Source organism: Panulirus ornatus, chromosome 9 (assembly GCF_036320965.1).
Source record: "Panulirus ornatus isolate Po-2019 chromosome 9, ASM3632096v1, whole genome shotgun sequence".
Taxonomy (NCBI): Eukaryota; Metazoa; Arthropoda; class Malacostraca; order Decapoda; family Palinuridae; genus Panulirus; species Panulirus ornatus.
The window spans coordinates 30,056,255-30,082,768 of record NC_092232.1 but is presented as its reverse complement, the minus strand read 5'-3'; the positions used below and the strand labels follow the sequence as shown (position 1 = coordinate 30,082,768).

At 39.9% G+C, this 26,514-nt stretch overlaps 1 protein-coding gene across 1 annotated transcript in view; it reads left to right on the top strand.

Moving 5' to 3' along the window:
* Positions 1–26,514, top strand: part of LOC139750306 (regulator of telomere elongation helicase 1 homolog) — a 124,095-nt gene that overhangs the window by 5,925 nt on the left and 91,656 nt on the right. Inside the window, exons 6-8 of the mRNA XM_071664946.1 lie at positions 6,749–6,946; positions 11,090–11,203; positions 18,470–18,601. Coding sequence (XP_071521047.1) covers positions 6,749–6,946; positions 11,090–11,203; positions 18,470–18,601 — 444 coding nt within the window. The remainder of the gene's footprint in view (positions 1–6,748; positions 6,947–11,089; positions 11,204–18,469; positions 18,602–26,514) is intronic.

Genomic DNA, 26,514 nt, shown 5'->3' with positions numbered 1-26,514 from the left:
GGTAAGGTTATTTAATGTGTGTATGACTCATGGTGAGGTGCCTGAGGATTGGCGGAATGCTTGCATAGTGCCATTGTACAAAGGCAAAGGGGATAAAAGTGAGTGCTCAAATTACAGAGGTATAAGTTTGTTGAGTATTCCTGGTAAATTATATGGGAGGGTATTGATGAAGAGGGTGAAGGCATGTACAGAGCATCAGATTGGGGAAGAGCAGTGTGGTTTCAGAAGTGGTAGAGGATGTGTGGATCAGGTGTTTGCTTTGAAGAATGTATGTGAGAAATACTTAGAAAAGCTAATGGATTTGTATGTAGCATTTATGGATCTGGAGAAGGCATATGATAGAGTTGATAGAGATGGTCTGTAGAAGGTATTAAGAATATATGGTGTGGGAGGCAAGTTGTTAGAAGCAGTGAAAAGTTGTTATCGAGGATGTAAGGCATGTGTACGTGTAGGAATAGAGGAAAGTGATTGTTTTCAGTGAATGTTGGTTTGCGGCATGGGTGTGTGATGTCTCCATGGTTGTTTAATTTGTTCATGGATGGTTTTGTTAGGTAGGTGAATGCAAAAGTTTTGGAAAGAGGGGCAAGTATGCAGTCTGTTGTGGATGAGAGAGCTTGGGAAGTGAGTCAGGTTGTTTGCTGATGATACAGCGCTGGTGGCTGATTTGGGTGAGACACTGCAGAAGCTGGTGACTGAGTTTGGTAAAGTGTGTGAAAGAAGAAAACTGAGAGTAAATGTGAATAAGAGCAAGGTTATTAGGTATAGTAGGGTTGAGGGACAAGTCAATTGGGAGGTAAGTTTGAATGGAGAAAAACTGGAGGAAGTGATGTGTTTTAGATATCTGGGAGTAGATTTGGCAGCGGATGGAACCATGGAAGCGGAAGTGAATCATAGGGTGGGGGAGGGGACGAAAGTTCTTGGAGCGTTGAAAAATGTGTGGAAGTCGAGAAAGTTATCTTGGAAAGCGAAAATGGGTATGTTTGAAGGAATAGTGGTTCCAACAATGTTATATGGTTGCGAGGCATGGGCTATGGATAGAGTTGTGCGGAGGAGGGTGGATGTGCTGGAAATGAGATGTTTGAGGACAATATGTGGTGTGAGGTTGTTTGATCGAGTAAGTAATGAAAGGGTAAGAGAGATGTGTGGTAATAAAAAGAGTGTGGTTGAGAGAGCAGAAGGTGTTTTGAAATGGTTTGGTCACATGGAGAGAATGAGTGAGGAAAGATTGACCAAGAGGATATATGTGTCGGAGGTGGAGGGAACAAGGAGAAGTGGGAAACCAAATTGGAGTTGGAAAGATAGAGTGAAAAAGATTTTGACTGGTCGTGGCCTGAACATGCAGGAGGGTGAAAAGCGTACAAGAAATAGAGTGAATTGGAACGATGTGGTATACCGGGGTCTATGTGCTGTCAATGGATTGAACCAGGGCATGTAAAGCGTCTGGGGTAAACCATGGAAAGTTTTGTGAGTGTGAACGAATGTGGCTTTTGTTGTCTTTCCCTAGCGCTACCTCGCTGACATGTGTGGCGGGGTGGCGACAGGAATAAATAAGGGCAGACAGTATGAATTATGTACATGTGTATATATGTATGTGTCTGAGTGTGTATATATATGTATATGTTGAGATGTATAGGTATGTATATGTGCGTGTGTGGACGTGTATGTATAAACATGTGTATGTGGGTGGGTTGGGCCATTCTTTCGTCTGTTTCCTTGTGCTACCTCGATAACGCGGGAGACAGCGACAAAGTATAATAAATAAATGAATAGATTTTTCCCAACGCACACCCTTGATTTGGAAACCAGTGCCTTTGGTGGGGGTTGGGGAGAATGCTATAATTTTCTTAGTTGAATTTATATGCATAGCTGCTGTTTCATAGCTTCATCTTGGTTACATCCACTCATACTCAGACATCCAAGCCTGAGTCTTTGACAAGGATAAGCACCTCTCACCTGTATTCAGACATCCAAGCCTGAGTCTTTGACAAGGATAAGCACTTCTCACTTAGCTCCTTCTATTCCAACTTTTAGAAGTGAAAAATTCAAGGATAGGAGGGTTTCAAGTTTCCTGCTCCTGCCCTTTTGAATCTCCATTTACAACATGCTGGGAATGCGTGGGAAGCATTTCTCTTCCTCCTTTGTAAAGTCCTCTCCTTATTTGAGCAACCTCCAAGCCAATTGAACCAATACCCTCTTGTATCACTAAACTCAATCAGTTCTTCTCTCCTTCTCAAACAAGTTTTATCCTATAAAAGTGCTCTCTTAACCCTGTGTAGCAAATCCTCATTTTAGCACAGATATCTCTTTCGGTCCTTTTGGCTTGTTCTAGAATAGGTAGTTGATATCTCCTATTTCTTATTACTGAGAGCACACAGAATCAGTTAAGAACTCTATTTGGATCAAGGACTGGTTTAACGGAAGAAAACAGTGTATAGTATTAAGAGGCAAAGCCTCAGATTGGCTAGATATTGAGTGGTGTGCCACAGGGGTCAGTCTTAGGCCCAATTCTTTTCATAATGTACATTAATGACCTAGAAAACTTGTTCTCATATCTAAGGTCTCCAAATTTGCTGATGATACTAAACTAGGAGGTAGGGCTGTAAACAGGCAAATGAAGTTTGATTTAGACAAGTGTAAAGCTATGCACTTGGAGACAAGAATATACATTATGACTACAAACTTTTGGAAACTCTAAAGTAAATGAAGAAAAGGACCTTGAAGTTTTCATTAGCAACAATCTGAAGTACACTGAACAGTGTCAAGCAGCAAGTGAAAATGGCAACCAAATGTTAGATTCATTGCCAGGAACATAGATTACAAGACACCAGAAACAATTCTCACACTTTATAATTCTCTATTAAGACCACACCTTAAGTATGCAGTCTAGTTTTGGTCCCCAAACTCTAAAAAAGATGAGGATAAATTAGAGCAAATACAAAGAAGGGCGACAAAATTGATCCCATCCCTAAGAAATCCGGCGTACGAAGAGAGCTAAAGGATCGGATCTCTTCTTCCTTAGAAAACATAGACTTCATGACGACTTAACCCAAGTGTTCAAAATTCTGAATAAGTTTGATAAGGTAAATCATGATCATCTTTTCAAAATACAAGAAAATATGGTTGATGGGACAAATGGAATAAAACTCATAACTAAAATATGTAGCACAGACATGGGAAAAGCCTTTTTCCTAAAAGTGTGTTGAACACTGGAATAAGTTACCGTCAGACGTAGTGAATGCTAAGACTATGAATACCTTCAAAAGTAGTTTGTACTAATATATTAGAAATTTAGGTATACTGAGAAAAATGCCAGAAATAAACTATATAAATGACATCAGTAATGGGGATAGTAGAAGGCTAATGTGCAGCAGTGGAGTCTGAAAGCTTTAAAAACTGCTGAGTGGAATTATATTTTCCAGTCAAATCAATCTCTTTTTTTGTTGTTTCATCAGACAACCCAGTGGTGGGCCAGTAAGGCTTCCTGTTGTCTGTCTTTCTCAAGTAAACAACTTCTGTTCATCTACCTTATCTTCACTTTTCTGTTCTGACAGTATGATAGCTGTCACCGCCATAGACAAAGTAACTCTCATTGGTTCCCATTTCTCCTCAAACACCACCTGGATGACTCTAACATTCCTTCACCCCCTGAATCTTGTCTTACTAATCCTATGCCCTCCCCATAATCTATTATTGGACTGTTCAAAAAGTGCTTCTCTTTCTGGACACAAGCAAGGCTTATAGTCCTGATGGCATCCATTCCTGTGTACTGAAAGAGTGTGCCTCTGAACTTGCACTTGTGCTTTCTCATCTGTTCCGTTTCTGTTTTAAAACCAAAACTTTTCCCTCTCTTTGGAGGTATGCATTGATATATTCCATTCCTAAGAAGGGTGTCTGTTCTGACCCCTCTATCTATCATCCTGTTGCTGTGGCATCTACCATGTCCAAAGTCTTTGAATTCCTCCTCAACTCCAATGTCATTAGACACCTCGAAACTCATGGTCTTTTCTCTGATTGTCAGTATGGCTTCTGTAAGGCAAGATCCACTAGTGATATTCTTTCCTAGCTAAATAATGTCTGGTCATCATCGCTGAAAGATTCTGGGGAGTCTTGTGTAGTTACCCTTGACATATTCAAAGCTTTTGACTGGGTGTGGCATCATTGTCTCATCTTAAACTCCCCTCTTTTGGCTTTCCTCCCTCACTTTGCTCCTTCATATCTCACTTCCTCTCTGGCTGATTTATCTCTGTGGTTGTTAATAGATCAGCTTCCACCCTTTACTCCATCATCAGCAGTGTCCCTCAAGGCTCTGTTCTGTCCCTGCACTTTTTCTCCTTATTTTGAATGATTTCCTCTCCTCCACAAATAATCCAATGCACTCATATGCTGATGACTCATCACTGCATTCATCCACATCCTTCAGTTCTGCTCCTTCTTCTCTCACTTGATCGGCATCTCATCTTGACACAGCTTCCTCAATAAACTCAGACTTGGACAGGATGTCTGAGTGGAGTAGATGAAATCTAGTTAAGTTTAATGCCTTTGAGACCAAATTTCTCCCCATTTCTTCATCAATAACTCCTCACAACTCTCATCTCTCCTTTGACGATTCTGTAGTTCCACCTCTTGACTCACTGCAAATGTTTGGTATTACTGTAACATCCACTCTTTTTTGGAAACCCCACTTTATGGGAATAGCTAGGTCTGCCTCTAAGAAACTGGGTGTCCTATTTAGCTGCTGAAGCTTCTTTTCTTCTGAACCTTTGCTCCATTTATGCATAGAATTGATTCCTTTTTGTATGGAGTACTGTTCTCTTATCTAGGGTGGTTCTGTCTCTCCTTTCTTGATAGAGTCGAGTCGAATGCGATCTGACTTATAAACTGTCCCAGGCTAAATTCAAAACTTGATCGTCTTGCCCTATGCTGCAATGTTGGCTCACTTTCCTTCCTCTACAGATATTACTGTTGTTTTGCTCCTGAGAGCTGGCAGTTTGTATACCCCCACCAATAGCTAGACCACATGATACGTGCCAAGCTGCTGCATCATATGAATACTGTGTGGCCATCAGCAACTCAGAGGTGGGCTGTTGAGATAACTGCTTCTTTCCCTACACCTCGAAGCTGTGGAACTCTCTGCCTTCTCATGTATTTCTCAATAACTCTGACCTGGTACATTTCAAAAGACAGGTTTTTCACTTCTTCAAAAAATTTTGATTACTTTCCCTTGTCTCATCTTTTTCTCTGTATATTTCAAATAAGGCCCAACTTTATTTGAAAGGATAAAATCATGGATGTCTGGGGTAAATCCAAATATTGCAGGAATACAAATTGAATACTTTGATTTCACAAAACAGTTGGATGATTCTTGTGAAATATTCTTGAAACCCTTTTATACTTTTGAACATCTGGAAAGATTATCATATCAGAAACAGTAATATTGTGTAGAACTCAGATTGATAAATAGTAATGATACAGTTATTAGAATTTCAAAGCCCTTACTATAAACATTTAAGAACTAAAGGAATAAGTCAGTCTATTTCTGTTTTAATTGGACAGAGAGCTTATTGTTTTTGATCAGTTTCTTCATTTTACTCTTTTCCCAATAATTATAAGTAAAACTTTGCACCATGAATCAACCTATAAGGGTCAGGTTAAAGGCAGTGATGATGAGGATGCACTGAAAATGCATCTGTTCTGAAATGTTATGACAAAGTTCAAGGTCACAGGTATCAAGGATATAGTGAAAAGGAGAGTGTAGTGAAGATGTTCTTTTACCTGACCCTTATGGGTCAAGTTAAAGGCCAGTGGTGTTAAAGGAGTAATGCAAATGTATTGGTTAAGGATAAAGTGAAGATTTTTTGTTCTTTTGTTCGAGGCTGCAGTCATGGACAGAAGTCCACATTGAGGTCGGGCCAAAATTGAAACATAGAGATGGTTATGAAGAGAAGGAAAAGTGTTTATGAATTTTGGAAGTGAAAAACATGTCTTTTGAAATGTGCTAGGTCATAGTTATTGGGAAAAGACATGAAAAGGTAAATAGTTCCAAAGCTTCGAGGTGTAAGCAAAGAAACAGTTTTCAAAACGATCCACGTTTGAGTTGCCACTGGTCACACAGTAATCATGTGATGCAGTAGTTTGCCAAGTATCACTTGGGCAAGGGTGAAATGAAGATACATTTATTGAGAGTAGAGGTAGTATGTTGGAACATAAGGTAGACATATCAGGTAGTTGGTACAAACATTAGGTAGGTGCCTCTGGAAATACTGCACTAGAGTTGCCCTCTGCCAGTGGCTTGTTGAGAATGAGGCACTAAAGGCTTAAAGGTGGCACTGGAATTCACCAGTTATGAGGTTCTTTTGGTGTGGCCTCACCCTTGAGGAAGTTCCTGGAGGGAATGAGCGTCAGAGATATAGATAGATGGATAAGAAGTGAAGATATGTTTGTCAAGGGTGAAGTGAAGATGCATTTGTTGGTGTAGTAATCATATATTAGTTGGGCATGAAGTTAATTTAGGTTTATGGAATGTGTTTGCTGTGGATGAAGGTAACTCAGGTTTATTGATTGATAGTATAGTGAAAATTAGTTTTGTGGTGTCTCACTTTGTGGTGAAATAATCGTAAGTGAGAGTAAGGAAAAAGAATATATCATTTGAATAATATCACTTCTAGTTACCCAAGTCTTGGTAATCTAAAAGACATATATCACTTGAACAATATCATTTCTAATTACCTAAGTCTTGTTAATCTTACAGGTGGAAATGAAAAAAGATGAGCCTCAGTTGCGTCAAGGAGTTCTCGATTTAGAAGACTTAGTCAAGTTTGGGAGGAAAAAGTCTTTCTGTCCTTACTACATGGCAAGGGAGTTGAAACAGGATGCAGACATTATCTTCATGCCGTATAATTACTTACTTGATCCCAAGAGTCGTAAAGCACATGGAATTGAACTTGCGGTGAGAACTTGATATTTTAGATTTTATTAGCTTGAGTTTTTAAAATATTTGATTCAATTGAATAGACTTATATCCCTGAAAATGAAAGAAATAAAATTTTGTTTATTTGTAGATTTTTTTATTATACTTTGTCACTGTCTCCCGTGTTAGCGAGGTAGCATGAGGAAACGGACAAAAAAATGGCCCAACCCACCCACGTACACATGTATATACATAAACTCCCACACACGCACATATACATACATATACATTTCAATGTATACTTACATATACATACACAGACATATACATATATACACATGTACATATTCATACATGCTGCCTTCATCCATTTCTGCTGCCACCCTGCCACACATGAAATGGCACTGTCTCCCGTGTTAGCGAGGTAGCATGAGGAAACGGACAAAAAAATGGCCCAACCCACCCACGTACACATGTATATACATAAACTCCCACACACGCACATATACATACTTATACATTTCAATGTATACTTACATATACATACACAGACATATACATATATACACATGTACATATTCATACATGCTGCCTTCATCCATTCCTGCTGCCACCCCTGCCACACATGAAATGGCACCCCCTCCCCCGCGTGTGTGCGAGGTAGCACTAGGAAAAGACACTAAAGGCCACATTCCTTCACACTCAGTCTCTAGCTGTCATGTGTAATGCACCGAAATCACAGCTCCCTTTCCACATCCAGGCCCCGTAAAACTTTCCATGGTTCATATGCCCTGGTTCAATCCATTGACAGCACGTTGACCCTGGTATACCACATCGTTCCAATTCGGTCTATCTATTCCTTGCATGCCTTTCACCCTCCTTTATGTTCAGGCCCCGATCGCTCAAAATATTTTTCACTCCATCCTTCCACCTCCAATTTGGTCTCCCACTTCTCGTTTCCTCCGCCTCTGACACATATATCCTCTTTGTCAATCTTTCCTCACTCATTCTCCCCATGTGACCAGACCATTTCAATACACCCTCTTCTGCTTTCTCAACCACACTTTTATTACCACACCTCTCTCTTACCCTTTCATTACTTACTCGATCAAACCACCTTATGCCACATATTGTCTTCAAACATTTCATTTCCAACATATCCACAATCCCACACACAACCCTATCTATAGCCCATGCCTCACAACCACATAAAATTGTTGGAACCACTATTCCTTCAAACATACCCATTTTTCCTCTCCAAGATAACATTCTCACCTTCCACACATTCTTCAATGCTCCCAGAACTTCGACCCCTCCCCCACCTGTGACTCACTTTTTCCATGGTTCCATCTGCTGCTAAATCCACTCCTAGATATCTAAAACACTTCACTTCCTCCAGTTTTTCTCCATTCAAACTTACCTCCCAATTAACTTGTCCCTCAACCTTACTGAACCTAATAAACTTGCTCTTATTCACATTTACTCTTAGCTTTCTTCTTTCACACACTTTACCAAACTCAGTCACCAGCTTCTGCAGTTTCTCACCCAAATCAGCCACCAGTGCTGTATCATCAGCAAACAACTGACTCACTTCCCAAGCCCTCTCACCCACAACAGACTGCATACTTGCCCCTCTTTCCAAAACTCTTGCATTCACCTCCCTAACACCCCATCCATAAACAGATTAAGCAACCATGCAGATATCATGCACCCCTGCTGCAAAGTGACATTTACTTGGAACCAATCATTTTCCTCTCTTCCTACTCGTAGACATGCCTTACATCCTTGATAAAAACTTTTCACTGCTTCTAGCAACTTTCCTCCCACACCATATATACTCTTAATACCTTCCACAGAGCATCTCTATCAACTCTATCATATGCCTTCTCCAGATCCATAAATGCTACATACAGATCCATTTGTTTTTTTGAGTATTTCTCACATACATTCTACAAAGTAAACACCTGATCCACACATCCTCTACCACTTCTGAAACCACATTGCTCTTCCCCAATCTGATGCTCTGTACATGCCTTCACCCTCTCAATTAATACCCTCCCGTATAATATCCCAGGAATACTCAACAAACTTATTCCTTTGTAATTTGAACACTCACTTTTATCCCCTTTGCCTTTGTACAGTGGCACTATAGATGCATTCCGCCAATCCTCAGGCATCTCACCATGAACCATACATACATTGAATATCCTCACCAACCAGTCAACAACAAAGTCACCCCGTTTTAATAAATTCCCCTGCAGTACCATCCAAACCCGCCACCTTGCCAGCTTTCATCTTCTGCAAAGCTTTCACTACCTCCTCTCTGTTTACCAAACCATTCTCCCTGACCCTCTCATATTGCATGCCACCTATACCAAAACACCCTATATCTGCCACTCTATCATCAAACACATTCGACAAACCTCCAAAATACTCACTCCATCTCCCTCTCACTTCACCACTACTTGTTATTACCTCCCCATTTGCTCCCTCCACTGATGTTCCCGTTTTTCTTACGCACTTTATTTACCTCCTTCCAAAACATCTTTTTATTCTTCCTAAAATGTAAAGATACTCTCTCACCCCAACTCTCATTTGCCCTCTTTTTCACCTCCTGCACCTTTCTCTTGACCTTCTGCCTCTTTCTTTTATACATGTTCCAGTCATATGCACTATTTCCCTGCAAAAATTGTCCAAATGCCTCTCTCTTGTCTTTCACTAACAATATTACTTCATCCCACCACTCACTACCCTTTTTAATCTGGCCACCTCCCACCTTTTTCATGCCACAGGTATCTTTTGCACAAGCCATTATTGCTTCCCTAAATACATTCCATTCCTCCCCCACTCCCCTTACATCATTTGCTCTCACCTTTTTCCATTCTGCACTCAATCTCTCCTGGTACTTCCTCACACAAGTCTCCTTTCCAATATCACTTACTCTCACCACTCTCTTCATCCCAACATTCTCTTTTCTTTTCTAAAAACCTCTACAAATATTCACCTTTGCCTCCATAAGATAATGATCAGACATTCCTCCAGTTGCACCTCTCAGCTCATTAACATCCGAAAGTCTCTCTTTCACATGCCTATCAATCAACACGTAATTCAATAACGCTTCTGGCTGTCTCTGCTTACATACATATACTTATGTATATCTCCTTTTTAAACCAGGTATTCCCAATCACCAGTCCTTTTTCAGCACGCAAATCTACAAACTCTTCACCATTTCCATTTAACACTGAACACCCCATGTACACCAATAATTCCCTCAACTGCCACTTTACTCACCTTTGCATTCAAATCGCCCATCACTATAACCTGGTCTCGTTCATCAAAGCTGCTTGCTAACACACTCTCTCAGCTGCTCCCAGAACACTTGCCTCTCGTTCTTTCTTCTCATGGCCAGGTGCATAGGCACCAATAATCACCCATCTCTCTCCATCCACTTTCAGTTTTATCCATATCAATCTAGAGTTTACTTTCTTACACTCTCATATACTCATACAACTGCTTCAGGAGTAGTGCTACTCCTTCCTTTGCTCTTGTCCAATCACCAACCCCTGACTTTACTCCCAAGACATTCCCAAACCACTCTTCCCCTTTACCCTTGAGCTTCGTTTCACTCAGAGCCAAAACATCCAGATTCCTTTCCTCAAACATACTACCTATCTCTCCTTTTATCTCATCTTGGTTACATCCACCTACATTCAGACACCCCAATCTGAGCCTTCTAGGAGGATGAGCACTCCCCGCATGACTCCTTTTTCTGTTTCCCCTTTTAGAAAGTTAAGAATACAAGGAGGGGATGGTTTCTAGCCCCCAGCTCTTGTCCCCTTTAGTCGCCTTCTATGACACGTGGGGAATGCGTGGGAAGTATTCTTTCTCCCCTCCTTAGGGATGGGGAGAAACGTCTTTTTATTCTCCTTAAAATTTAATGATACTCTCCCACTCCAACTCTCATTTACCCTCTTTTTCACCTCTTGCACCTTTCTTTTGACTTCCTGCCTCTTTCTCTTATACATCTCCCTGTCATTTGCACTATTTCCATACAAAAGTCTTCCAAATGCCTCTCTCTTCTCTTTCACTAGATTTAGAACGTAGATTTGATTTTAAGTTACTGTCAGATAATTTGCAAACTATCAAAAGAAAATGTGAATTAATAATGATTATTATATTCAGGGCAATGTTGTAATATTTGATGAAGCTCATAATGTGGAGAAAATATGTGAAGAGGCAGCTTCTCTCCAGTTACGGTCAACAGATTTAGCACTTTGCATTGATGAAGTTACTCAGGTATGCAAACAGTGTCATTTTCAGTTACTCAAGTTTTTCCTCCTTGATGTGTTGTTCTTATATTTTCCTTCATTTCTCATGTACTTGGAATGGGCTTCTCTGAATCTAATAATTGAGCAAAGGTTACATTGTTTTTTTTTTTTGTTGTTGTCTTACTACATCAGATTTGACCATATGTTAGTGACAAGGTTGATTGCCAAATCACCATTGATAACCATAGGCAGGTTTTAAGATTCTGATAAACAAATACCCCAAAGCTCTCAGAGCAACCATGTATTGGCTTAACTTCCACTTCATATCTTTATGCATCAGCAGAGTTCATATTTGTTATGTTTTTACCATTTTGAATACCAGCATGAAGATTTCAGTTATCAGAACAGCAGATTAGAATAAGTTTGTGAATGCTATATGTTTTATTGAATGCAGATGGATGATTATGCTTTTTTATGACCTAATGTACTAAAGCTTCAGTGCTGAATGTTATGGATATATGTGGTTAGGTAGTGGGACCTTGGGTCTTTTATGAACTAGCTTTTTAAGGTAAGTCCACCTCTCAGTCATTCACTTCAGTTGCAGTTATAGATAGATCTTACTTTGGTGCCCTCCTTCAAGCAGGGTATCTGACTTTTATGTTCTACAAAAAGAATCATCATACAGAATTTGGAATTTATTTTGTTTGTTTTACTTATTGGTAAGACTGCATCATTTCTGTCAAGAGCACATGACTTTTAGGCTGTACATCAAGCATCAACAAATGAGATAAGCTTAGGTTCTCACAAGAGCTGAAGTGGGGTTTATTATTTTAGCAAAAGACTGTTATTTCTTATGAACATCGACCCTTTCAAACTTCCACAATTTTAGTAGAAAAATCTAATTTTTAAAAAAAATGGATTTGTTTTTTCTTTGGTCATTGTAATTTTAAACAATATTTTGCTTTTGATAAAGTAAATTTTTTTTGTCAAAATGGATAATCTTAAAGCTAAGAATAAGAATTTTGAAATTTTAATGCAAGTTTCCTTCTTTACTACTTGAATTATGTTTTCATTTATGTGGTTATCATTTCAATAATTTTATATTTAAATCAGAATAACTTTTATTTGATTTTTAGATAAGATAGATTTGTTCTTGTCAGTAATCATAGGATTTGATTACTTTGACTTTCTGTTTTAAGTTGAAGTTTTTCTTTCAATAGACTTCGTAAAAATCATTTAAGAATGTTCACTTAAAGATCAGCTATATCTTTATCAACACTATCATATGCTTCTCCAGATCCATAAATGCCACACACAAATCCATCTGTCTTTCTAAGTATTTCTCATGCACACTCTTCAAAGCAAACACCTGATCCACACATCGTCTATTGCATCTAAAACCACACTGCTCCTCCCCAATCTGATGTTCTGTTCATGCCTTCACCCTCTCAATTAGTACTCTCCCATGCAATTTTCCTGTTATACTCAACAAACGTATGCCTCTGTAGTTTGAACAGTCACCTTTATCACCTTTGCCTTTGTACAGTGGCATTATGCATGCATTCCGCCAATCCTCAGGCACTTCAACATGATCCCGACAGACATTGAATATCCTTATCGACCACTCATCAACACAGTCACCCCCTTTCTTAATAAATTCAGCTGTAATACAATCCACTCTTGCCGCCTTGCCAGACATCATCTTCCACAGGGCTTTGACCACCTCTTCTTTCTTTTTGAAACCACTCTCCCTGACACTCTCACTTCGCACACCACTGCAGTGAAAACACCCTACACCTACCACTCTGTCATCAAACATAATCAACAATCCTTCAAAATACTCGCTCCTTTTCCTCCTCACTCCATCACTACCTGTTATCACTTTCCCCATTGCCCCCTTCACTGATAGTCCCATTTGGTCCCATTTTTTCTATTGTCTTTTGCATATTATTTACCTCCTTCCAAAACATTTTTATTCTACCTAAAGTTTAATGATATACTCTTTCACTGTAACTCTCATCTGCCCTCTTTTTCAATCTTTGCACTTTCCTCTTGACATTCTGCCACTTTCTCTTATATATCTCCCAGTCATTTGTACTCCTTCCTTATAAGTACTATCCAAACACCTCTCTTTTCTCTCTCACTATCAACTCTACTTCATCCCACCACTCACTACCCTTTCGTATCTGCCCACCTGCCACTTTTCTCTTGCCACATGCATCTCTTGCACATGTCATCACAGCTTCCCTAAAAGCATCCCATTCCTGACCCAGTCCTCACACTTTATTTGCTTTTGACTTTTGCCATTCTGCATTCCAGTCTGTCCTGGTATTTCTTCACACAAGTCTCCTTTTCAAGCTCACTACTATCACCACTCTCTTCTCCCCTACATTCTTTCCTCTTTTTTGAAAACCTCAACGAATCTTCACCTTCTCCACATACACCTTCAACATACATAAGTATATGCATGCAAGTAGGAGAGATGGTCAAAGGGCACTATTAGATTACTTATTAATTGATGGGTATGTAAAAGAGAAATGTTTGGATGCAAATGTGCCGAGAGGGGCAGCTGGTGGAATGTTTGATCACTATCTTGTGGAGGCGGTGAAGATTTGTAGAGGTTTTCAGAAAAGAAGATAGAATGCTGGGGAGATGGAGTGGTGAGAGTAAATGAGCTTGGGAAGCAGACTTGTGTGAAGAAATACCAGGAGAGATTGAGTGTAGAATGGTAAAAGGCAACAGCAAATGAAGTGAGGGAGTGGGTGAGGAATGGGATACATTTAGGGAAGCAGTGATGGCATGTGCAAAAGATGCATGTGGTATGAGAAAGGTGGGAGGTGGGCAGATTTGAAAGAGTAGTGAGTGGAAGGATGAAGAAGTAAAGTTGTTTGTAAAAGAGAAAAGAGAGGCATTTGGATGATACTTACAAGGAAGGAGTACAAAGGACTGGGAAATGTATCAGTGAAAGCTGCAGGACGGCAAGAGGAAGTTGAAAGGGTTGAAAAAGAGGGCTGATGAGAGTTGGGGTGAGAGAGTATCATTAAACTTTAGGGAGAATAAAAAGATGTTTTAGAAGGAGGCAAATAACTTGCGTAAGAGAAGAGAAGAAACGGGAACATCTGTGTAGGGGGCAAAGGGGGGGAGTGATAACACGTAGTGATGGAGTAAGATCTTGAAGGATTGTTGAATGTGTTTGATGAAAAAGTGGCAGATGTAGAGTGTTTTGGTCAGGGTGGTGCACAAAGTGAGAGAGTCAAAGAGAGTGGTTTGGTGAAGAGAGAGGAGGTGGTGAACGCCTTGCAGATGAAATCCAGCAAGGCAGTGGGGTTGGATGGTATTGCAATTGACTGTGTTTTTATTGGCTGGTAAAGGTATTTAATGTATGTATGGGTCATGCTGAAGTTCCTGAAGATTGGCAGAATACATATATAGTGCCATTGTAAATAGGCAAAGGGGATAAAGGTGAGTGTTCACACTACAGAGGCATAAGTTTGTTGAGTATTCCTGGAAAATTGTATGGGATGGTATTGATTGAGAGGGTGAAGGCATGTACAGAGCATCAGACTGGGGAGGACAGTGTGGTTTTAGAAGTGGTAGAGGATGTATGGATCAGGTGTTTACTCTGAAGAATGTATGTGAGAAATTCTTAGAAAAACAGACAGATTTATGTGTGACATTTATGGATCAAGAGAGGCATATGCTAGGGTTGATAGGGATGCTTTGTGAAAGGTCTTAAGAATATATTGTGTGGAAGGTAAGCTTCTAGAAGCAGTGAAAAGTTTTTATCAAGGGTGTAATGCATGTGTACAAGTAGGAAGAGAGTGATTGGCTCCCAATGAAGGTCGGTCTGTAGCAGGAGTGTGTGATGTCCCCATGGTTATTTAATTTGTTTATGGATTGAGTAGTTAGGGAGGTAAATGCAAGAGTTTTGGAGAGAGGGGCAAGTATATAGACTGTTGGGAATGAGAGGGCCTGGGAAGTGAGTCAATTGCTGTTCGCCAGTGATACAGCACTGGTGGCTGATTTGAATGAGAAACTGCAGAAGTTGGTGACTGAGTTTGGAAAAGTGTGTGAAAGGAGAAAGTTGAGAGTAAATGTGAATGATAGCAAGGTTATTAGAGTCAGCAGGGTAAAGGTTCAAGTTAGTTGGGATTTAAGTGTGAATGAAGAAAAATTAGAAGTGAAGTGTTTTAGTTATCTGGGAGTGGACTTGGCAGTGAATGGAACCATGGAGGCGGAAGGGGCCAAAGGTTCTGGTAGCGATAAAAATGTGTGGAAAGAGAGAATGTTATCTTGGAGAGCAAAGATAGGTATGTTTCAAGGAATAGTAGTTCCAACAATATTATATGGTTGCAAGGTATAGGTTATAGATAGGGTTGTAAGGAGGAGGGTGAATCTGTTGGAAATTAAATGTTTGAGGACAATTTGTGGAGTGAGATGTTTTGATCGAGTGAGTAATGTAAGGATAAAAGATATGTGTGGTGATAAAAAGAGTGTGGTTGAGAGAGCAGAAGAGGGTGTGTTGAAATAGTTTGGACATATGGAATGAAGGAGTGAGGAATGGTTGACAAAGAGGATATATATGTCAGAGCTGGAGGGAACAAGAAGAAGCAGGAGACCATATTAGAGGTGGAAGGATGGAGTAAAAAGATTTTGAGTGGTCTGGACCTTAATGTGGAGGAGGGTGAAAGTTGTGCATCACAAAATAGAATGATTTGGAATGTTTTGGTATACCAGGGTTGACATGCTGTCAGTGGACTGAACCAGGTGATGTGAAATGTCTGAGGTAAACCATGGAAAGGTCTGTGGGGTCTGGATGTGGATAGTGAGCTGTGGTTTGGTTCATTACACATGACAGTTTGATGCCCTTTATATACCACATTGTTCCAATTTACTCGATTACATGCATGCCTTTCACCCTTCTGCATGTCGAGGCCCCAACCACGTGAAATATTTTTCACTCCATCCTTTCATTTTCAGTCTCTTCAGTTCCTCTTCCACTTCCAAGACATATAACGTTTTTGTCTATCTCTCCTCACTCGTTCTCTCCATATGTTCATATCATTTCAGCATACCCCCTTCACCTCTCTCAACCTCATTCATCTTATTACCACACCTTTCTCTTACCCTTTTATGACTTATTGATCAAACCTCTTTATGCCATATATTGTCCTCATATATTACATTTCCAAGATCTCCATCCTCCTCTGCATATCCTTATGTATAGCCCATGACTTGCACCCATACAATATTGTTGGGACTGATATACCTTCAAACATACCCATATGTGCAATCCCAGATAACAACTTCTCTTTCCTTACATTCCTCAATGCTCCAAGAACCTTTACCCCCACACCCACCCAATGATTCACTTCTGCTTCCATAGTTTCATTTGCTACCATGTCCACTCCCAGGTATTTAAAACAATTCTTTTCTTCCAAATTTTTTCCCCATTCAAACTCACACCTCAGTCAGCCTGTCCCTCTGCCTTCCTAAACCCTAATAACCTTGATTTAATTCATATTTGCTCTCATCTTCCAATTTTCACACACTTCCAAACTCAGTCACCAACCTGTGCAGAGTCTCACTCCAGTCTGCCACCAGTGCTGTCGTCAACAAACAACAACTGACTAACTTTACTCCCTACATACTGCTTACTTTCCCTTCTCTCCAAGACTCTTGCATATATCCAAGACTTGCATTTACCTCTATCATCACCCTATCCATAAACAAATCAAACAGCCAAAGTGACATCACACAACTTTGCTGCAGACCATCTTTCACTGGGAACCAATCATTCTCCTCTTTTCCAACTGATGCACATGCCTGACATTTGATAGAAATTTTTCACCGCTTCTTATAGCTTTCCTTTTGCATCATATCTTCATAATACCTTCCTCAAGGCATCTCTATTTATCCTGTCATATCCTTTTTTGAGATCAATAACTACCATATTTTTATCCTTCTTTTTATTTTGAGTATTTCTCACACACATTCTATAAAGCAAACACCTGATCCACAAATCCTCTCCCATTCCTGAAACCACATTGTTCCTCCCCATCTGATACTCTGTACATGCCTTCACCCTCTCATTCACCATTCTCCCTTACAGCTTACTAGGTATACTCAATAGACTTCTATCTCTTTAGGTTGAACATTCACCTATCTTCCCCTTTCCTTTATACATGCATTCTGCCAATCCTCATGCAGCTCACCATGATCTGTACATTCATTTGAAAATCCTAAATATCCAATCATCAACAGTCACCCCCTTTCTTAAGAAATTCAACTGCAGTATCATTCACTTCAGCCTCCTTGCCACATTTCATATTATGCAAGGCTTTTACCACCTCTTCACTCTTCACTAAACCACTTTCCATGACCCTCTCACTGTACACATCTCCCCAACCCAAACACCGTACGTCTGCCACCCTATTATCAGACACATTCAGCAGTCCCTCAGAGTACTCACTCCATCTCCATCTCCTCCTCTTTTTATCACTACCTGTTACCACTTACCCATTTTCCCATTCTATTAATGTTACCATTTGTTTTGTTTTCCTCACACTATTAACCTCCTTCCAAAGCATCTTATTCTCCCTGAAGTTCACTGATTACCATTCCCCCCAGCTTTCATATTCCCTCTTTTTCATCCCCTGCATCATCTTGAACAGCTCCCAATCATTTGCTCTCCTTCCTTATAAGTACAACCCTTACACCTTTCTTTTCTCATTTACTAGCAACTTTACTTCATTATTCCACCACTCAGTACCCTTTCTTACAAGCCCACTTCCCACCTTCTGAGTGCCAGATGTGTCTGATGCACATGCCAGCACTGTTCCCCTAAATATCTCTCATTACTGATGTCATTTTGCAATATCTAAGGAAAATCCTTCCTTTTTTTCTCTCCAAAACAGTATGATGTAGACCAAGATAGAGTTTTACCACCATGTGTTAAGACATTGAGAATGATGACTAAGAAGTGGTGTGAGCTGTGGCAGTGGATGATTAATGGAGTGGCCAGCTCTGCTGAAAAATGCTTTTATATGATAACATGACAGTGATGTTGAATGCTTTAGATCATGGTTTTAGGGAGTTTACACTTTTCAGAGAAATTGTTTTTTTGATATTCTGCCTACATTTGAATGTTTCCAATATATTGTTTCATCTTTGCTTTCCTCATAAGGCTTTGACACAGTGATTAAGATATATGGGTAAGATTCTTTTTGCACTGCTTTGCTTCATAATGTAGAACTGGCTAATTGGATGTAAATTATGAAATTTGATTTCTCAGGTGATGAAGAAAATTCAAGATGTCAGTGAAGGTTCAAATATTGCAGCTAACGACTCCAGTCAGGCAATACCAGAAGATTTTAGTCCTGATGATCTTTATACATTAAAGGCTCTTTTTTTGGAATTAGAAAAGGTATGTATAGGATTGAGGCTTCATCTTTTGCCATTTTTTTATCAGTGAAAAGTCAAACAGCTGGAGAAAAATTAAAAGAATGGGTGACGTGATGTATAAATGCTCTTGTATGGTATGATGGTTATGCATAGACAGAAGGCATTGTGCCAAAAAAATGAGTAGATGCAATGATAATATGGGTATATACATTCCATACTTGATTGCCATTTCCTGTATTTGTAAGGTAGAGTGAGGAACAGATGAAGAGGGCTGCATTCTCCCATATACATTCTCTAGCTGTCATGAGTAATGCACTGAAACCACAGCTCTCTATCCACAACCAGACTATGTAGACCTCTTGATGGTTTTCCCTTAGTGTCTTCACATGCCCACAGGACTTCAATGGTTCCCCCATACTCCATGCCCACAGACTTCAGTGGTTCAACATGCCCACAGGACGTCGACCCTGGTACACCACTTTGTTCCAATTCACTCCATCTCATGCAAGCTTTTCACCCTCCTGCATGACTGAGCTCTGATCACCCAAAGTCTTTTTCACTCGATCCTTCCACCTTCAGTTTGGTTCCCCCTTCTCATTCTTCCCTCCAGTGCTGATGCAGATATCCTCTTTGTCAACCACCCTTCACTCATTCTCTCCATATGTCCAAGCCATTTCAGCTTTTTCGACCAACTCTTTTCATTATCACACCTCTTTCATACTCTTTAATTGCTTACTCGAAGAAATCACCTCACCTCATATTGTCCCTAGATATTTCATCTCCAATACATCCACCCTCCTCTGCACAGCCTCATCTATAGCCTATGCCTCGCATCCATGTAGCATTATTGGAACCACTAAACCCTCAAGCATAACAATTTTGCCCTCATAGGTATTTACTTCTCATTCCACACATTTTTCAATGCTCCCATAACCTTTACCCCCTCACCCACCCTATGACCCACTTCCACTGCCATGGTTCCATTTGCTGCCATGTCCACTCCCAGATATCTAAAATACTTCACTTTCTCCAATTTCTTTCCTTTCAAACTCAGTACTGAACTAACCTGTCCATCTACTTTTTCATACTTGATCACTGTTTCCTGCATTAGTGGGGTAGCGCCAGGAACAGACGAAGGAAGGCCACATCTGCTCACATCCATTCTCCAGCTGTCATGTGTAATGTACCAAAATCAAACCTCACTATCCTTAAAATGGCCCCATAGACCTTTCCATGGTTAACCCAGATGCTTCACATACTCTGGTTCAGTCCATTGACAGCTTGTCGACCGTGGTTTCCCACATTCTTTGCACTTTGCTCTATCCTGTGCATGCCTTTCACTCTCCTGCATGTTCAGGCCCTGATCGCTTAAAATATTTTTTCACTCCATCCTTTCATCTCCAGTTTGGTCTTTCCATTCTCGTAGGTCCCTCCACTTCTGACATACATATCCTCTTTGTCAACTCTTTCTGTCCATATGTCCAAACCACTTCAGTACACACTCTTCAGCTCTCTCAGCTGCACTATTTATTACCACACGTCTCTTACACTTTCATTACTTTACCTTGGTAAGTCTGATAATCTTGCTTTTATTTACATTTACTCTCAACTTCAAACACTCTTCCAAACTCAGTCACCATCTTTTGCAGGGCTAACTCATATCTGCCATTAGTGCTGTGTCATTTGTGAACAACAACTGACTCACTTCTCAAACCCCCTTATACCCTACAGACTGCACATGCACCCCTCTTGCTGAGACTTGTATTCACCCCCATCACCATCCCATTCACAAACAAATTGAACAGCCTTGGTTATATCACACCCCCCAGCTGCAGACCAGCATTCACTCACTTCGCTTCTGTCTTATACACATGCCATACACCCTCGATAAAAATTTCTCTGCATCTGGCAGCTTTCCTCCCTCACCATATGTTCCTAAAACCTTCCGCAAGGCATCTCTATCAACCCTATCATGTGTTTTTTCCTGATACCACATGCCACATACAATGCTTTTGTATCTTTAAGTATTTTTCTTACATTCTTGGATATAAGCTCCTGATCCACAGATCCTCTACCACTTCCGAAACCACACTTTTCCTCCCCAATCTGATTTCTTTACATGCTTTCACCCTTTCAATCAGTATTCAACCTTACAACATACCAGGTACACTCAGCAAGCTTACACCTCTTTAGTTTGAACACTCACCTTTCCTATGCACTCTACATGCATTCACCAATCCTCAGGCACCTCATCATGATCCATACATACTTTGAAAATTCTGATTAACTGATCAACAACAGTCACCTCCTATCCTAGGAAATTTAGCTGCAATACCATCCATTTTAGCAGCCTTGCCACATGTCATCTTAAGTAAGGATTTCACTTCTTCACCAAACCACTCTCCTTGACTCTTTCACTTCACATACCACTCTGACTGAAACACCCCACATCTGTCTCCCTATTATCAAACAAATTCAACAGCCTTTCAAAATATTCACTCTATCTCCAAACCTCATCACTTCTGGCATAGCTCCTGTTTTATCTTTAAGAAATTGAAATGCAAGAAGTGGGGGTTTGCAGCCCCCCACTCCCACTCCTTCTATTTGCCTTCTATGACATACAGGGAATACAGAGGTAAAATTCTTTCTCCCCAACCCCAGAGATGACAAGTGTAGGAATGTAAAATATTTTGATTAAGTAAGATATATGGCAAGGGTAGTGTAAAGGATGAAGAGTTAGAGACATTTTTCCAAGCTCTGAGAGTGAGCCTTATTTACCTCTAGCCATGTTGTATGTGTTGTGAAATGGAAATGTAACTCTGAATTATTGTGGTTTTCTCTCTTGATTATATTTTTAGTGGCCATTAAAAACATGTGCTGTTTAAACATAACCACACCATCTTAACTCCCTTTCAACTTCACCAGTCACCACCATCACCTCTCACCAATAGGCTGTGTGGCTGCTGAATTAAAAGATATGCCATGATATAGAGAGTTGTGACTAAGGTGATAACCCCTGCACTACCTCTGCATGATGATAAGATGTTAACTCAAGTCCTTTGGAATTATGATCAGCTGCATTAACCTTAGTGGCGGGTTTCTTAACAGGCTGCTAACTCATTGCAGTATCTGGTGATTCTTTTGATATGAACATTGAAGACAGGTAGTGGTACAAAGGTGATGGGTATTGGAAATCCTATGCATTTTCACTTGCTTCCATGTGGATGAAACAAGAAGTTGCAATACATTCACAACTACTAGTACATTATCTGCAGTGCTGCTAGAATTTGGTGAACAGTACTAGTTGATCATCATGTATACAGACCATGAGTAGCTGATGCCATCTTTTTTGGCTTAAACCAAAATGCCAGTGATTTGTTTACATTATATGTCTGTTGATAGTGATTGGTCAGTGATCATAAGCAGGAGTTTAGTCCCCTGTTTAGTTACTATAGAAAGCCACATGTACACAATCTCATTATCTAGCTCAAAAATCCTAAATGGTGCTATAACAGAAGAATAAGGAGCATTTGTGGAAGGGTGTGGTTATATGGGTTAGGTGTAAACCATGGAAATGTTAGCTTAGAAAGTTATGGGAAGATGTGTATGAATCATTTATTGGTTTAGAATAGCTAGTAATAAAGTTGAGGAAAGGTCTTGGAATAAAAGTTTTAGATGTTTGAGGAGGGAGCAAAAACACTTAAAGGATTTCATGGAGAGATTGAAGTATGTGTTAGACATAATGAGGTTGATTGAAGTTTGGATTGAGGTTGAAGTTGGATGAAAATAGTGGTGAAGTGCATTGCTTTGTTATATTATTTCCTGACACTGTGGTTAAAGCATAAGTTTTAGCTATCAATGAAAGAGTGTTGGAAATGCTGGAAGTTAGGTTAGTGCCATGTGCAGATGGCACAATATGATTGCTTTATGAGGAAAATAGTTGATAGCTATGGTGAGGGAGTTTGAGAGAGTGTATGATAATAGGTATGAATGTGAATGTGTGTAAAAAAATGAATAATAGGGAGTAGATGATAATGGAGGAATGTTAAATGACAGTGTTAGTAAGAAAGTCTAAGATAGTGTGTGGCTGTGGATGGTATGCTTTACTTTTAATGCATTATACATTACATTTGGAGACTGATGTATGTAAATGAGACTGTTTGTTTCTCCATTCCTGATGCTACCTTGCTAAATTAGGAAAGGCAGCTAAATGAAAACAGTAGATTAGAAGATTTAAGATTGAAATTGAAGTAAGGCAAGGATGTTGTGTTACCTTAAGATTTAAGATTGAAATTGAAGTAAGGCAAGGATGTTGTGTTACCTTGTATTCATGATAAACAGTGAAGGTCTCATACATTTTTTTTTCCATTCATATTTGCCATTTCTCGCATTAGTGAGGTAGCGTCAAGAATAGAGAACTGAGCCTTAGAGGGAAATCCTCACTTGGCTGTCTCCTCTGTTTCTTCCTTTGGAAAAGTAAAAACTGGAGGGGAGGATTTCTAGTCCTCTGTTCCCACCCTTTTTATTCGCCTCCTACAACTTAAAGGGATTATGTGGGAAGTATTCTTTCTCCCATATCCCTAGGGATTAAACAGTGAAGGTATTTTGATATATATTGTGGTCAACAGTGGTAAATACTGAAATTGAAAATTTCTTGGCATTGGAAATCAGGAACTCTGATGTATACAGGTGACCCTGTAATAATAACAGTAATCAGCAAAGGAGTTACAAGCAATGGTAAAGGAATTTGAGTGTGTATTTGAAAAGCATAACTGAATGTGACTGTAAACACAAAGGTTTTGTGCCAAGAAAGAGACTCAGAATTTGAAATGCGAATGGTTGGATTAAGATTAAAGTAGTGATGAAAACTTTATAAAATTATATGGTAGTACTTTAAACAAAGATTTTGTAATGAAAGTAGGGTTGGGGTGGTGCCAGGAATGGATAAGGGCGAGCAAGTATGAATATGTACATGTGTACATGTGTATGTGTTTTAGATATCTGGGAGTGGATTTAGCAGCAGATGGAACCATGGAAGCAGAAGAGAGTCACAGGGTAAGGGAGGGGATGAAGGTTCTGGGAGTGTTGAAGAATGTGTGGAAGGCAAGAACATTATCTTGGAAAGCAAAAATGGGTATGTTTGAAGGAACAGTAGTTCGAACAATGTTATATGGTTGCAAGGCATGGGCTATAGCTAGGGTTGTGCAGAGGAGGGTGATTGTGTTTGAAATTAAATTTTTGGGGACAATATGTGGTGTGAGGTGGTTTGATTGACTAAGTAATGAAAGGATAGGAGAGATGTGTGGTAATAAGAAGAGTGTGGTTGAGAGAGCAGAAGAGGGTGTGTTGAAATAGTTTGGTCACATGGAGCAAATGAGTGAGGAAAGATTGACAAAGAGGATATATGTGTCAGAGATAGAGGGAACGGGGAGAAGTGGGAAACCAAATTGGAGGTGGAAGGATGAAGTAAAAAGATTTTGAGTGGTCTGGACCTTAATGTGGAGGAGGGTGAAAGTTGTGCATCACAAAATAGAATGATTTGGAATGTTTTGGTATACCAGGGTTGACATGCTGTCAGTGGACTGAACCAGGTGATGTGAAATGTCTGAGGTAAACCATGGAAAGGTCTGTGGGGTCTGGATGTGGATAGTGAGCTGTGGTTTGGTTCATTACACATGACAGTTTGATGCCCTTTATATACCACATTATTCCAATTTACTCGATTACATGCATGCCTTTCACCCTTCTGCATGTTGAGGCCCCAACCACGTGAAATATTTTTCACTCCATCCTTTCATTTTCAGTCTCTTCTATCTCGGTTCCTCTTCCACTTCCAAGACATATAACGTTTTTGTCTATCTCTCCTCACTCGTTCTCTCCATATGTTCATATCATTTCAGCATACCCCCTTCACCTCTCTCAACCTCATTCATCTTATTACCACACTTTCTCTTACCCTTTTATGACTTATTGATCAAACCTCTTTATGCCATATATTGTCCTCAAATATTACATTTCCAAGATCTCCATCCTCCTCTGCATATCCTTATGTATAGCCCATGACTTGCACCCATACAATATTGTTGGGACTGATATACCTTCAAACATACCCATATGTGCAATCCCAGATAACAACTTCTCTTTCCTTACATTCCTCAATGCTCCAAGAACCTTTACCCCCACACCCACCCAATGATTCACTTCTGCTTCCATAGTTTCATTTGCTACCATGTCCACTCCCAGGTATTTAAAACAATTCTTTTCTTCCAAATTTTTTCCCCATTCAAACTCACACCTCAGTCAGCCTGTCCCTCTGCCTTCCTAAACCCTAATAACCTTGATTTAATTCATATTTGCTCTCATCTTCAATTTTCACACACTTCCAAACTCAGTCACCAACCTGTGCAGAGTCTCACTCCAGTCTGCCACCAGTGCTGTCGTCAACAAACAACAACTGACTAACTTTACTCCCTACATACTGCTTACTTTCCCTTCTCTCCAAGACTCTTGCATATATCCAAGACTTGCATTTACCTCTATCATCACCCTATCCATAAACAAATCAAACAGCCAAAGTGACATCACACAACTTTGCTGCAGACCATCTTTCACTGGGAACCAATCATTCTCCTCTTTTCCAACTGATGCACATGCCTGACATTTGATAGAAATTTTTCACCGCTTCTTATAGCTTTCCTTTTGCATCATATCTTCATAATACCTTCCTCAAGGCATCTCTATTTATCCTGTCATATCCTTTTTTGAGATCAATAACTACCATATACATATCCTTCTTTTTATTTTGAGTATTTCTCACACACATTCTATAAAGCAAACACCTGATCCACAAATCCTCTCCCATTCCTGAAACCACATTGTTCCTCCCCATCTGATACTCTGTACATGCCTTCACCCTCTCATTCACCATTCTCCCTTACAGCTTACTAGGTATACTCAATAGACTTCTACCTCTTTAGGTTGAACATTCACCTATCTTCCCCTTTCCTTTATACATGCATTCTGCCAATCCTCATGCAGCTCACCATGATCTGTACATTCATTTGAAAATCCTAAATATCCAATCATCAACAGTCACCCCCTTTCTTAAGAAATTCAACTGCAGTATCATCCACTTCAGCCTCCTTGCCACATTTCATATTATGCAAGGCTTTTACCACCTCTTCTCTCTTCACTAAACCACTTTCCATGACCCTCTCACTGTACACATCTCCCCAACCCAAACACCGTACGTCTGCCACCCTATTATCAGACACATTCAGCAGTCCCTCAGAGTACTCACTCCATCTCCATCTCCTCTTTTTATCACTACCTGTTACCACTTACCCATTTTCCCATTCTATTAATGTTACCATTTGTTTTGTTTTCCTCACACTATTAACCTCCTTCCAAAGCATCTTATTCTCCCTGAAGTTCACTGATTACCATTCCCCCCAGCTTTCATATTCCCTCTTTTTCATCCCCTGCATCATCTTGAACAGCTCCCAATCATTTGCTCTCCTTCCTTATAAGTACAACCCTTACACCTTTCTTTTCTCATTTACTAGCAACTTTACTTCATTATTCCACCACTCAGTACCCTTTCTTACAAGCCCACTTCCCACCTTCTGAGTGCCAGATGTGTCTGATGCACATGCCAGCACTGTTCCCCTAAATATCTCTCATTACTGATGTCATTTTGCAATATCTAAGGAAAATCCTTCCTTTTTTTCTCTCCAAAACAGTATGATGTAGACCAAGATAGAGTTTTACCACCATGTGTTAAGACATTGAGAATGATGACTAAGAAGTGGTGTGAGCTGTGGCAGTGGATGATTAATGGAGTGGCCAGCTCTGCTGAAAAATGCTTTTATATGATAACATGACAGTGATGTTGAATGCTTTAGATCATGGTTTTAGGGAGTTTACACTTTTCAG